Source organism: Astatotilapia calliptera, chromosome 19, assembly GCF_964374335.1.
Source record: "Astatotilapia calliptera chromosome 19, fAstCal68.1, whole genome shotgun sequence".
In the NCBI taxonomy this organism is placed as follows: domain Eukaryota; kingdom Metazoa; phylum Chordata; class Actinopteri; order Cichliformes; family Cichlidae; genus Astatotilapia; species Astatotilapia calliptera.
Genome location: NC_137440.1, coordinates 24194564 through 24207868, shown reverse-complemented (window position 1 = coordinate 24207868; position 13305 = coordinate 24194564). Strand labels below are relative to the sequence as shown.

At 41.5% G+C, this 13305-nt stretch overlaps 2 protein-coding genes across 5 annotated transcripts; both read left to right on the top strand.

Annotated features, from left to right (window-relative positions):
* The first annotated feature begins 1285 nt into the window (after positions 1-1285).
* Positions 1286-6888, top strand: manea (mannosidase, endo-alpha). Of its 4 annotated transcripts, none has more exons than XM_026152145.2 (5): positions 1286-1343; positions 1889-2498; positions 4027-4136; positions 4266-4342; positions 4463-5498. In XM_026152145.2, exons 2-5 carry the CDS (start codon positions 1997-1999, stop codon positions 5094-5096), a joined length of 1323 nt encoding a protein of 440 aa, XP_026007930.2. In that variant the 5' UTR covers positions 1286-1343; positions 1889-1996; the 3' UTR covers positions 5097-5498. The 4 variants fall into 4 exon arrangements, with proteins under 4 accessions (XP_026007930.2, XP_026007929.2, XP_026007928.2 ...); XM_026152144.2 differs by having other exon boundaries at positions 1314-1483; XM_026152143.2 differs by having other exon boundaries at positions 1337-1472.
* Positions 6889-7133: 245 nt separating this feature from the next.
* On the top strand, positions 7134-12485 carry LOC113012137 (4-galactosyl-N-acetylglucosaminide 3-alpha-L-fucosyltransferase 9-like). Its single transcript, XM_026152148.2, has 3 exons — positions 7134-7562; positions 10751-10995; positions 11258-12485. The coding sequence occupies exon 3, from the start codon at positions 11266-11268 to the stop codon at positions 12346-12348; it is 1083 nt and encodes a 360-aa protein (XP_026007933.2). The 5' UTR covers positions 7134-7562; positions 10751-10995; positions 11258-11265; the 3' UTR covers positions 12349-12485.
* Positions 12486-13305: the final 820 nt, after the last annotated feature.

Here is a 13305-nt window from a genome sequence, read left to right as displayed (position 1 = left end):
AGCCATCATGGGGTGTATCTGGGATGATCAGGAAGAGGAGTACAGAAGTCTGGTGAGGAACTTTGTCGCATGGAGTCACACAAACCACCTGCAACTCAACACCTCAAAGACTAAGGAACTGGTTGTGGACTTCGGGAGGTCCAGAGAAGGTCCACTGCCGGTTCAGATAGAGGGGGAGGAGGTGGAGGTGGTCAACAAGTACAAGTACCTCGGGCTGTGGGTGGACAATAAACTGGACTGGTCATGCAACACAGAGCACCTGTATAAAAAAGCCCAAAGCCGACTGTACTTCCTCAGGAGGCTGAGGTCTTTTAACATCTGCAGGAAGCTCCTGAGGATGTTTTACCAGTCAGTGGTTGCTGGAGTACTTTTCTATGCTGTGGTGTGCTGGGGGAGCAGCACAGCAAAGAAGGACTCATGCAGGCTAGAGAAACTGATCAGGAAGGCTAGCTCTGTGGTCGGCATGAAGCTGGACACTCTGGTGACAGTGGCAGAGAAAAGGACACTAAAAAAGCTGCTGGACATTATGAACAATGCTGGGCATCCTCTGCACACGGCCATAAACAACCAGAAGAGTCTGTTCAGTGACAGGTTGCTTCTCCCCAAGACAAGAACTAACAGACTTAAAAACTCCTTTGTCCCACACACCATCAAACTGTTTAACTCCTCTCTGGAGGGGAGAGGGAGGGGAAACAGGAGGACAAAGGAGGGGGGAACAACTAAGCTGTAGTGCCTCTTCACCTCACTGTACAATACCTTGTGCAATACTTTTTGTAAATAGTCAATGGTGCAAATAGACCTCAATACTTGAAATGTGCAATTCACTTGTATTTTTATTTTTATTCCTATTTATTCTATTTATCCCCTTCGTATATTTTATTTATATTTGTCTCTGTATTTATATATGTGTGTGTGTGTGTGTGTGTGTGTATATATATATATATATATATATATATATATATATATATATATATATATATATATATATATATATATATATATATAATATTCTGTAACTGTAACTTCTGTCGGTGCTGTGCTTTTTGGAAATCGAATTTCCCAGAGGAACCCACCCGAGGGATTAATAAAGTTCTATCTTATCTTATCTTATCTTATCTTATCTTATCTTATCTTATCTTATCTTATCTTATCTTATCTTATCTTATCTTATCATTCATTCCTGTGGTATTAATTTTATTATTTTCTGTAATGAACCCTCCACGGCGATGGGGGCGCTGTCACTCATTGTCATTCAGTTAAACCGCCTCTATGACTGTTGTTAGCTAAAGAGGAGGCAGCTTCCTATACCGCATGGATGGGTAACAGTGCAGTAGCAGTCTCAGGTCAGTGTGTTTGTAGATCTGTGACGTTTTCCAGGACAGGCAATAAACCAGAAGTGCAGGTTGTGTCTCGTCCTCTGCATCCCAGCAGCGAAAATAATTTATGAGGACTGGGTCGAGCCATTGGACTGGGTGTGTTTCATGTGAGATATGAAAATGTTTTAGTTTTAGTGCAAGAAGAAGCTAACTGTTAGGCTGTAGACGAATAAAACGGATGTCGTGTCAGCCCTGTGGTGCCTGTGTGGTGTTGACAAGTCTGAAGTTCAGTGCAGGTAGAGTTCATGTGGCTAATGCTGCTAGCTTTTTAACTGTGTGGTGCTAAGCTGCAGTAATGGACGTACTGTAACCAGCTATTGTATTTATAGTGTAAATAAAACTTGGTATTTCCACTTTTTTATTTGCTTTATTAATTAATAGATGGGAAATTACTTAGCTTTACATTATTGCAAAAATAACTAAAGCTGCAATTTTGTCTATTATTTAATGACTGGGCACTTCTGGGAAGATCAACAGACGTACTCACATCTCTTATATCATTCAATTTCTAGGCTGGGTAAACACTCTCCGGCTGAGCTTTACTGGCTCCCCATCCAACCACAGTCACTCACTGGTGTCTCAACAATGAACTATGGAAAGCCTCAAGCACTAACTGAAGAATGGCAAGATTTAAGCGCAAGCCTTGCATCACATTAATTGCTCTGGTGTTGCTTATACTCGCCATAACTGTGTTCTTAAGTGAGCTAATATCACGGGACTCTCCATTCAGCAGCCCAGCCGATATAAAGGGGTTTCCCAAACCAGAGAGCCAGGAAAACCGCAACAAAAAACCAGAGGAGATCAAAATGAGCAGCGCAGCTCAGTCAGACAAGGATGCAGAACTGGAAGCGACACTGAGGAAGTTCCCTCCTCCAAATTACTACCTCCATGCCTTCTACTACACGTGGTATGGAAACCCAAAGATTGATGGAAAATACATACACTGGGACCATCCACAGCTGCCACACTGGGACGTTAAGGTAGCTCAGGGATATCCACAAGGGAGACACAGCCCACCTGATGACATTGGAGCCAACTTTTACCCTGCTTTAGGGGTTTACAGTTCTAGAGACCCCTCTGTTATAGAGGCTCATATGCAGCAGCTGCGTACAGCAGCCATCGGTAAGACATCAAGTCACTTTTAATTATATACCACATTTAAAACAACAGGAGCTGAGCCAGAGTGCTTTCCAGGCAGGCAATGCAATGATGGCAAAATATGAATAAAAAGAAGTCATAAATAAAGTATAACAATAGAAATAACACTAGAAATAAAAGACCAGTAAGAAAAATTTAAACGCGTACGTGACTAAAAGCTAGTGAAAATATATACAGTGCTGTATAAAAAATATTGCTCCCTTCCTGATGTCTTAATTTTTTTCACACTGTACACATTTCTTAGAAAACATCTTGATCCCCAAAACCTTCAGGAAAATATTTTTGGAAGGTTTGAGTCCAGTTACATCTGGCATGAAACTAACACATTATTTTATTTTAAAAAAATCATGCCAACAGTCAAACACGGCGGTGGTAGTGTGGTGGTCTCGGGCGGCTGGATGACTTGCTGTAATTGTCGAAACCATGAACTCTGCTCTCTACTAGAAAATCCTAAAGCAAAATGCCCGGCCATCCTTTTTTTCCCTGAGGCTCAAAGAACCTTGGGTTTTGCAGCTGGAAAATAATCTTAAACACATCAGCAAGTCCACCTCTGAATGAAACAAAAACAAAATGAAGGTTTTGAAGTGGTCTAGTCAAATCCTTAAACAGGCCGTCCATGCGGGAAAACCCTCTAATGTGTCTGAATTTTTTTTTAAAAATGCAAAGAAGAGTGGGCCAAATTCCTCCACAGGGATGTGAAAGACTCATTCCTAGTTATTGCAAAAGCTTGATTGCAGTTATTGCTGCCAAGGTTGGCACAACCAGTTATTAGAATTAGGAGATAATAACATTTTTCACACAGGGCCAGTTAGGTTTGGATAGCTTTTTTTATTATTATTTCACCCTTTTAATAAATGAAATCATTTTTTAAAAAACAGATTTTTGCATTTATCCTGGTGTGGAAATGTATTTGAAGTCTGAAGCATATAAGGGAGCCAATACTTTTTCACCACACTGTATGTCTTTAGAAGTGGTTTATTGTCAGTTAGACATGTGCTTATGTGGGTTCACGGAAAATTCCAGCTGTTGTTGCCCTGGTGGCAGTAACAGCTGGAAAAGCCTGTTCGCCTTTGGCTTTTAGGCGAAAAGGTGGCGCTGAGATAAGCTGATGGAGGATGACCTCAGAGACCAGGAGGCCAAATAAATCAATGCAGTTAAGCTCAAACAGGAATGACATGTTGCCTATTCTTTGGATCATTCTGAATCTATGTAGTGAGCTGCAGACATTTATAGGTTAGTGTTTAGTTTTTCACACAAAATAAACATATTGTTCCCAACTATCAAACAAAAACTCTTCTAATTGAATTGTGTCGGCAGCTATGATAATAGTGACACACTGATACAAGGAAAGCCTAATAATATTGCTCCAGGCACACATTTAATACAGATTTATTACACATTTACATTAAATGAATCCAGTTCTCTTTATGAATGTCCATCTGGGTGTTTTTCTTTTAGATTTCATATTGATACTGTAACTGTTTATTTTAAGGTGTCATTGCTGTTTCCTGGTATCCTCCCAATATGAAGGATGACAACGGGGACTCAACAGACGACATTGTGCCTTTGCTGTTTGAGGTGGCTCATAAATACCACATTAAGGTGTGTGTGTAGAGATTGCAGCAGTTGCTTGAATGAAACGTCATTATATTCCTAATGAAAGGATTTGTGATTGTGATCCCCGGTGTGTGTGTGTGTGTGTGTGTGTGTGTGTGTGTGTGTGTGTTATAGGTAGCTTTTCACATTGAGCCATACAAAGGAAGGGATGAAGTCAACATGTTTACTAATGTTAAATACATCATTGAGAAGTGAGTAGTGATTTCGTCCACAGAGTCATTCAGATGTCATCATTAATGTTATCTGCATATTTAGATTCATCTTTCTATTCCTTTGACATCTGGTTGTTTTTCCCATCCCATCCTCCACAGATACGGAGAGCACCCGGCTTTTTTCAAGTACTTGACAAACACTGGCAAACTTCTTCCGCTCTTCTATGTGTATGACTCATATCTGTTGAACTCGGAGCAGTGGGCCAAGCTGCTAAAGCACACGGAGACCAACAGCATCAGGGATACCCCGTATGACGCCATCTTCATCGCGCTGCTGGTGGAGGAGAAAGACAAGAGAGATATCCTGACAGCAGGGTTCGACGGCGTTTACACCTACTTTGCCACTAATGGTTTTTCCTACGGTTCCACGCAGCGTAACTGGGCCTCTATAAAAGCTTTCTGTGAAGATAACAACCTGATGTTCATTCCAAGTGTAGGCCCGGGATATATCGACACGAGCATTCGACCCTGGAATTTCCAAAACACTCGAAACCGCATCAATGGCAAATACTACGAAACCTCGCTGAGTGCAGCACTGGAAGCCAGGCCTGATTTTATCTCTATCACATCCTTTAACGAGTGGCACGAGGGGACTCAGATTGAAATGGCAATTCCAAAAACAAGCCAGACGGTGTATCTGGACTATCTGCCCAACAAACCATCAATCTACCTGGAAATAACTCGCAAATGGGCGGCGATATTTGGTGGTGAGAGACGAAAGTGGCAGGAATGAAAATGACTAAAAGCCATAGCAGATGTTTATTCATGGGGGTATAAACAAAATGAAAGCTAAATGGAGTTCTGCTTGCTGAACGCAGAGCAAAATGCAAATGAAGACCAACTTTATGAGAAAAGCCAAATGATTTGCAAAGCCGTAGGCAAGTGAACCACTTAATTATCCTAATTTTGGCTGCGCTGATGTATGTCGTTTTGTTGCACTTGAACGAATTATTGTGAATTTAACTGATGTCTTATTAACGCTTGTTTGCACACCCTTGTGCATTTTTGCTATTCCTGGATTTTCACCAGCCGAAACAGCATAGGCATGTTTTGCAGTTCTGTGATCTGTGACTATATTAGACCCGAATAGAAATAAAGTGCACTCTGGAACGAGGCAGAGACACGAGTAAACAAAGCAGTCTGGTGGAATAAAGCTGTTGCCTCATTCTGCTTTCAACTCGGCTTCAGCCCAAAATACAGTACAAGAAAATAAAAAAACCCTGCAACATAGATTTTGACATTTCAAAGACATGTCAGTTTAAAATCTGAGATGAGTCATAATGATGCAAACAGCGGCGGGATGGAAGGATAGCAGTTCAGTTGTTGAAACAGATTTGTAGCTGAGGGAATGGAGGGCAAAAACAAAATTGGTTTTTATCTGTGCAGTAGATTGCCTTCTTATTTATGAGCTGTTGCCATGGTACAGTACAAGTCTAACAGATACTTCTCTTACTAGACGTGCTATCAGTGCATACAGCTGCGTGGCCACAGCTGTTTGGCTGCATCTGCACAAATCACGCATTATGTTAAAACTGCCCCCGCAGCAAAGCCATCTCTCCACTGAAAACATACAGTGGTCTTTTTATTCTTGCCTCTTAATTTTCAGCCCAGTCCTTCTTCCAGATCACTTGAACTTGTGAGAATTTTTGTTGGTGGTGTTTCGGCTTCCGCAGCCATGCAGCATGTTTACCCACAGGTTTATAAGCAAGCATGGCTGTGAAAGCCATTCAGCTTCAGCTTGGATTCCTGGAGCAGTTCACAGCAAGTTTTAAGGACTGCTATAGATCACTGTCTAATTGTACAACCCAGCATCTTCTCAGTTGTACGTCCTTGGCTGGCTGCGGAACATTTGCATCCAGAATTTGCTGACTTCTATTGGAATTTATTTTTGCCTCGATCCAGGCAATTTTCCCGACGCTCCCAAATCAGAATATTACTGCAACAGCTTTCATGCTTAAAAGTTGGCAAGTTATGTGTGTGTGTGTTTGCTTTATTTTTCAATTAAATGCTTTTTACTAGTTTTTCTTAAACGGTACCTTTGGTGATTGTGGCCAAAAAAGCCAAATGAGCTTCACCTGCACACAGCACTTGTTTTCCAATTGGCTCTGGCTCATCCAGGTGTTGCTTTGCCTACTGAAGTCAAACTCAAAGATCTCGTCTTCATGTCCTCTTGCCTTGCTGTTGTGCAAGGCTGCCTTTAATCCGACGCTGTGTAAGAAAAGTTTTTTGGAGTTTGACCCATGCAAAATCGTGTTGATGCACTTCTGAAATTTAGTCGTTAATTTTGAAATGAACCCTGTGATGATGACTCCAACTGTTTTGAATTACAACATTAAACCACTAGAGCAACCCCGTAAATGATTAATTGACTGGCTAAAAGAAATCACAGGGCATGCTCAAGGTTTAATGGGGCAAACTGCATCTGTGAGCCTCTGTATAGATAATTGAACCTACTTTTTTTGTAAGTTGTTTTTGCATGTGATTTAAGAATGCGAAAAATATTAAATAAACTCGCTGAAAATTAACAGAATTGTGTTTTTGGGCCTCTGAAGGTGGCTGTGGTGCATTATCCTCGCTAACTGGCAATCAGACTTCAGCTTTTACATCACTGAAAGATTAATTTGTACAGACCAATTGAGGTGAATCCTTCAGAGATGACTGACCTGTTTATTCAAATGAGAACCTTAAACAAACGATTAAAGTGTAATATGGTACTAAAGCGGAATCGCAGCATCCCACTCAAACTAGCGCTCCGCCACAGCCTGCAGCTGCATCCACGGTAAACAGAGCAAGGTAGCGCATGGGCAGCCAGCAGGGAATTATTCCACATCGCATCACATCCCTGAGCATACATGGCGCCCTCGCACACCGAGATATGAATTTAGTGTGCAAGCGAACGAGGTAGTCGCGATTTCCCCCTCTTTCTTTCTTTCTTCCCCCCTTTTTTTCACTTGCAGCCATCATTCTCTGCGTCGGTGTGCAGTAGCGGAGAAGATTCAGCGCACATTACTACAGTAGGTATCATCATTTTTTCGGGATCAAGACGATGGATGCGGGCTCTATTGCTGCAAACACGGCGTGCGGGCTCGATTTTTTATTCCAAACGCATCCACATCTTCCGTATGTTCCTATGTGTCTTTGAAAGTGAGGAGGAGGAAATGAGAAGAAAGCTTTATTTTGACTCACGCCTGTCGCGATGGTGAGTAAAATGCTTGGCTGAGTCTTTCTCCCCCCCATTCTTGCATCCTATGTCTGATCTTCTACCTGATTTTAAAGGCAAATCATCTGTAGCTAATTGCAAACGCCAAAAAGAAAATGCGCAAAACAAATGTGACAAATATAGACCGCTTCTCGTTTTCCCCGGGGTGTTTGATTGTACACTGCATTTTTAAATGTTTAATGCACTAGACAGTTCACACACTGCAGGGGACATGGATGTTTTTCTCCCGTGAATGTGACTTGTATTTCAAACCTTGCCCTCATAGCTGCAAATATTATGCCCACGGCGCGCTATTATCTAGGTTCTGTTAGTCAGCACTGGAAAATATTCCAGTGTATCTTTATTATTCCCATCAACTTCAATGCAGTGTCACGCCAAAAGACAACCATTTTAAAGAGTGGCTCCACTACAGCGTCACGTTTTGAAATGACCTTCAGTGCTCGGTGGCTGGAAATTAATTCTCACCTGAGATGGAGTGTCCGTTTTCAGCCAGTGCGGAGCTCCTTCCAGAAATTATGAGTTGCAATCTAAAGACAACAATTTTGGTGTACATGTGCAGCTTTAGCCTTTGCATACCCGTTACAAAACGCTGTTTGGGATTTGAGATTTCTGTGACTGATATTGCCACAGAAAATGTGTGACTGCGTTTTTTTCCTCCCCTTACTGCTCTCCAGCCACTTCAAACGTGGCCTCGCTGCAGACTACTCACCCATGCGGTGCTCTTTCTGTGTCCCAAATACATCACAATGCATTTAACAAAATCACAGCTATGCTTTTTTTAAAATGTGAATGAGCTGCAGGAGTCTCCCCTTAGTCTCATTTTGGTGGTTTAGAGATAGAAAGACATATCTAAATAAATAAATAAAACATTGTGCACCTTCTTTAAATAATCACATTGGAGACACTGGAACTTCAAAGGCCTGACCTGATCACTGCAATACAGGTCAACCTCCATCCTATGGGGTGTTTTATATAATTGACACCAGCACATCATGGCATGCATGGGATGCATCCTGTTAACCACAGAGCTTATCACTGCAGCTCACAGGAGGCATGGTTGAGTGCTGTAAGAGGATTGTCCCTACATGAAAATGTATTGATACCATAAGCCTTTAAAATGAGTGGCACTCATTTGGCTCTTATCTCAATCCATCTCTGACTTGTGTGTCCGCTTGGTGCATATCTGTGTAACAAAGTCAAAGATTTGGATGAAGCATGGATGCATGTTACCCTTTCCTTTGATTTTACTGATTCAGATATGCTTCAGGGATGCATGGAAGAAAAATCGTCTCTCAAGCTTTGATTCTGCACTTGGCATGTCAGGCTTGTGTGGCCTCTGTGCCAAATGCAGGTGTGCTGAGCCCCAGAGAGCTCTTCTATTCTTCTCAGCCTTAAGATGGCAGCATTCTCTTACAACACACAGTGGATACCCAAAATAACAACCTACATCCATGCCTAACTGGAAACTTTTAAAAGATATCTAGGACTATCTAGGACTACCTGACTATTTGTGTGAGAAGTTTTGTTTTGCCTTATACACTTGTTTGTAGAGATTAAGCTCATCTCTGCATGCATGCTGGAAATACAAGCTTTCTCTGTGGCGCTATGAAGTAGCTCAGTGGGCACAGAACATAGGGAAACCCACAAAGTAATGGAGTTTGAAAGAACCACAATTGAATTAAGAACTGTACAATGCCTAGCTCAGTCATGGTGAGTGTGTGGATGCAGGTATTTGACAGTTAGCCAAGCGATGACAGATATGCTTCTTTTTTACAAAAAGCCATTTCTCTGGCACTTGTCATGTTAAAGATTATAGACTGACAAATACTATAGGCCTATTAAAAAGTTTTATATCAACTCTGCTAGTACTGTCAGCTACTCTTTCTACAGTCTTGATACTTCTAGGAGCATTTTTAAGAGAACAGAACAGACCAAGACAGAGGAGGAATAACTAGAAAGCAAACAGTGACATGCTAGGTAGCTTAACTGGACAGTCATATCCCAAACCTCCATATGGTTCCACATGTGAAAAAAGCTATTTTCAAACCGGAAGTGCAACATGGCGAAAAGTCAAGGACATTCAGTGACTATGGGTGAAATTATCACTGCATGAAGTTAGTGGAGCCTGGAGTAAACATTTTTCAAATCCCAGGCAACTGACTGAAGTGACTACTAATGAGAATGCAGGATATCACTAATTAACATATGATCTGGTGGTAAATATGGCAACCAGAATTTGAAACATCCGCAAGCCACCAGCTGCCAGCTTTAAAGCGACACGCAACAGGAGAATCAGTTCCAGTGTGTACACAGCTTAAGGATGACAAAGTTTCTATGCTGGACACAGACAATAGTAAGATATCCAGAACAAAAGAGCATAACAGCCAAAACCCAAGTTACAACCAAAAGCAGCAACAAATAATCCTAACCAAACGCGATATGTTGTCGCAATATTAAGGTCCTACACCACAACAAGTTACTAACAAAGTGTTCTACAGTTTATAAGACAAAAGCCTTTGGGCACTGATTCAGTGACTCTAATGAAGGAGCCGATTACAAGTCAGGGACAAGCCAAGGAAGCTGGAGAACAGTCCTCCTACTCTCGCAACCAAAACCATCTAACTTAACCCTAGCCTTTAGGCAGTTAAAAGTAGGGGTTAAGTGAGTGGCAACTGGTTAAACCAGTGATCTCATCAAAACCACTGAGGTGTTCCCAAGCATATATCTCTACCCACATTAATGTAACAGGTGACTCAGTGGATTCCCTACACATAACCTAGTGTCTTAAACCTAGTAAGTGAGTTCAAGAACCACCACTGCACTAATGAACTCAAAGTTCATGAGCTAACAAGAATTGGCTAACGAAGCTCTCTCTGTCCAAGCTTAAAACCTGTTTGTATCCCCGAGAAAGATTTTTTTACACTACTGATAAAAAATAAACTTTCATAGGAGCCAACTAACAGGAAAGTCCAAAATAAATTCATATCACTACTAACTAGGAAAAAAGCCACTAAACTAATTTGTTATGCCAAGACTGATTATAGCATACCTGTGGTCAAGTATGGAGAGAGTAGGCAAAATGGGAGGGGTCATCAAAGTGCTTGCTTTTTGTCTCTTTTTCTGGCTTAATAGATTCTCTCTCATTTTCTCTTTTTGCTTGTATAAAGGAGGCATCATTAAGAAGACCAGTAAATTCAAGATCAAACACACTTCATTCAGTCATTAAGGATCGTTATTATTCAGCCTAAGAGCAAAGAAGCATCTTCTAGCTCCATCCTGCAATTTGTTTTCCTATGAGCACCGAATCACAGAGGAGGTTAACCCAAGCTTCGATCCGATGTAGGAGCTGTTCCCTCAAATTCCCACAACCTCTACTCTTGCTTGGATTTCAGCATTCAGTAAAATCCGCCAGGTTTGTATTGCAATATGTTGTAGGAGGCATCACAGTTTTATTTAGCAGTTTTATTTGAGCACCGATGCAAACTATTGCCTTACACACCACACAGTATATATTCATACCACTAAGTATTTAAAGGCACAGATTCTGTTCAGAGTCAATGATCCAGTAGACATTATTACATGTTGGTAGTATGTAAAGCCCGATAAGATGATCAGTCCTGATGTTGTGTCCTGCTGACTGTGTGGTATTTTTCTCTTTGGTTTGCCCTTTTTAGGACAGAGTATGCCATCTGCACCTTTTCACAGAATTCTGCGACCCCTTCTGCTTGGTACTTTTATACTGGGATGCTTTGTGACTCTGTTTTTGATGTATTTTAAACCATCTACAAGCTGGTTATCAGGTCCTGTAGAGTCAACAGTATCCACAGACCGGGTCAAGAACCTCTTCTCCACCAAGAGCGATAAAAACGTGACCACTCTGCTGATCTGGCTCTGGCCCTTCGGACAAACGTACGACCTGAGCGTCTGCAGCTCTCTCTTTAACATTGATGGCTGCTTCATCACAGCAGACAGGAACTTCTACAATAAGTCTGATGGAGTCGTCATCCATCACCGGGACATCAGCACTGACCTGTCCAATCTGCCGCCGCTGCAGCGACCGTCGTTCCAGAAGTGGATATGGATGAACTTTGAGTCGCCATCCCATTCGTCCCAGCTGCCTGGGATAGAGAACCTGTTTAATCTGACTCTCAATTACCGTCAGGATGCTGACATTGAAGTGCCTTATGGGTCCATCGTAGCAGCAGAAGGGGAAGAGGATTTTGTACCACCCAGCAAAAACAAGCTGATTTGCTGGATTGTAAGCAACTGGAACCAGGATCACGTGCGGGTGAAATATTATAATGAACTCTACAAACACATTGAGGTTCATGCATATGGACAGGCCTTTGGGGAGTACATCTCTGACCAAGACTACTTCCCCACCATCGCCAGCTGCAAATTCTATCTGGCGTTTGAGAACTCCATCCACAAAGATTACATTACTGAGAAACTGTACAACCCACTCTCAGTGGGGACAGTGCCAGTGGTTCTCGGCCCACCCAGGCAGAATTACGAGAACTTTATCCAGGGAGACTCCTTCATTCATGTTGACGACTTCAGCTCGCCCAAGGAATTGGCTGATTACCTGCTGCTCCTGGACAAAAATGAGGAAATGTACCTCAGGTACTTTGAGTGGCGGCGACACTTTAAAGTAAAGAAGGCCTATTTTTGGGCAGAGCACACATGCCTGGCTTGTGATTACTTGCGAAGGCACAAGGAATACAAGGCATTCAATAGCCTTGATAAGTGGTACTGGGGCGGTTAGAGATTTGAAGGGCTGTGTGTGAGGGGCTAAGCAGCCAAGAACACAGGTAAAAAAATTTCTTCAAAAAGGGTTTTCTTTATTTTAACCCTCAAAAAGTTCAAAAAAGACTAAATTCAAAAACATAAGTAGCAAGCCCATAAAAGAGGTCAACTAAATGTAACTCTACAAAAAGTAATTTTCAGAAGCTTAAACAAACAAAGTGGACATAACTTAACTCACAAACCACCCTAATTACAAAGACACAAGAGAGTAGCTTTTATAGTGGTTTGGCCGTTTACACACAATAGGGGGAAAACAAAAACACACTCTAATATTAACTAAGCACAGAATAACCTAAGTAAACCTAAAACATCCCTGTTCCTGATGAGCACATGGTTGGTCCTTCTGAGCAGGCCTATTGTTCTCAGAGTCCTCAGCCATGCCTTTTGCCCCCACAACCAGTTGGCCAACAATAAAAATTTAGAAGAAGAAGGTCCCTTTTTCCCAGACAGGAAACAGCCACCGCCCAAACCCAGGTAACTCAAAAAAAAACAAAAACATAATTAATATAACAGAAAACATTTTTAGAAAAACCACACAACGCTATTATGTGCGCGCCTCATAATATCAGTGTTAGGTTTAACCAAATGATTAATGAATTATATTAATGAAGAAAACTGCAAAACAAACTAATAAAGTGAACAAATGGACTGATTTACCCATGTGTGGCTGATGCCATCACACTGTGTGATTTTTGTTATGTTGTTGAAGGCAGTACTGTAAAATTTTTGTCCTTCAGTTAACACAAAGGTTCGTTGCTGTTCTGTCGTGAGCAGCTGAATGGTGTCTTTCTATTGGTTCAGAGGCCCAGTGACACATCTAGCTTGTTCTTTTTTTGTCCTTTGAATTTTAGTTAAGCCTTACTTTGCCTTTTGAGTTTTTAATTTATAATTTTTAATTTATTTTTTATGATTTACA

Bases quoted from the DNA above. Each gene is read 5' to 3' on its own strand.
- LOC113012137 (XM_026152148.2), top strand. From the start codon at position 11,266: ATGCCATCTGCACCTTTTCACAGAATTCTGCGACCCCTTCTGCTTGGT.
- manea (XM_026152142.2), top strand. From the start codon at position 1,997: ATGGCAAGATTTAAGCGCAAGCCTTGCATCACATTAATTGCTCTGGTG. The intron at 4,137-4,265 runs GTGTGTGTGTAG...TGTGTGTTATAG, and splicing joins CTCATAAATACCACATTAAG to GTAGCTTTTCACATTGAGCC. The intron at 4,343-4,462 runs GTGAGTAGTGAT...CATCCTCCACAG, and splicing joins GTTAAATACATCATTGAGAA to ATACGGAGAGCACCCGGCTT.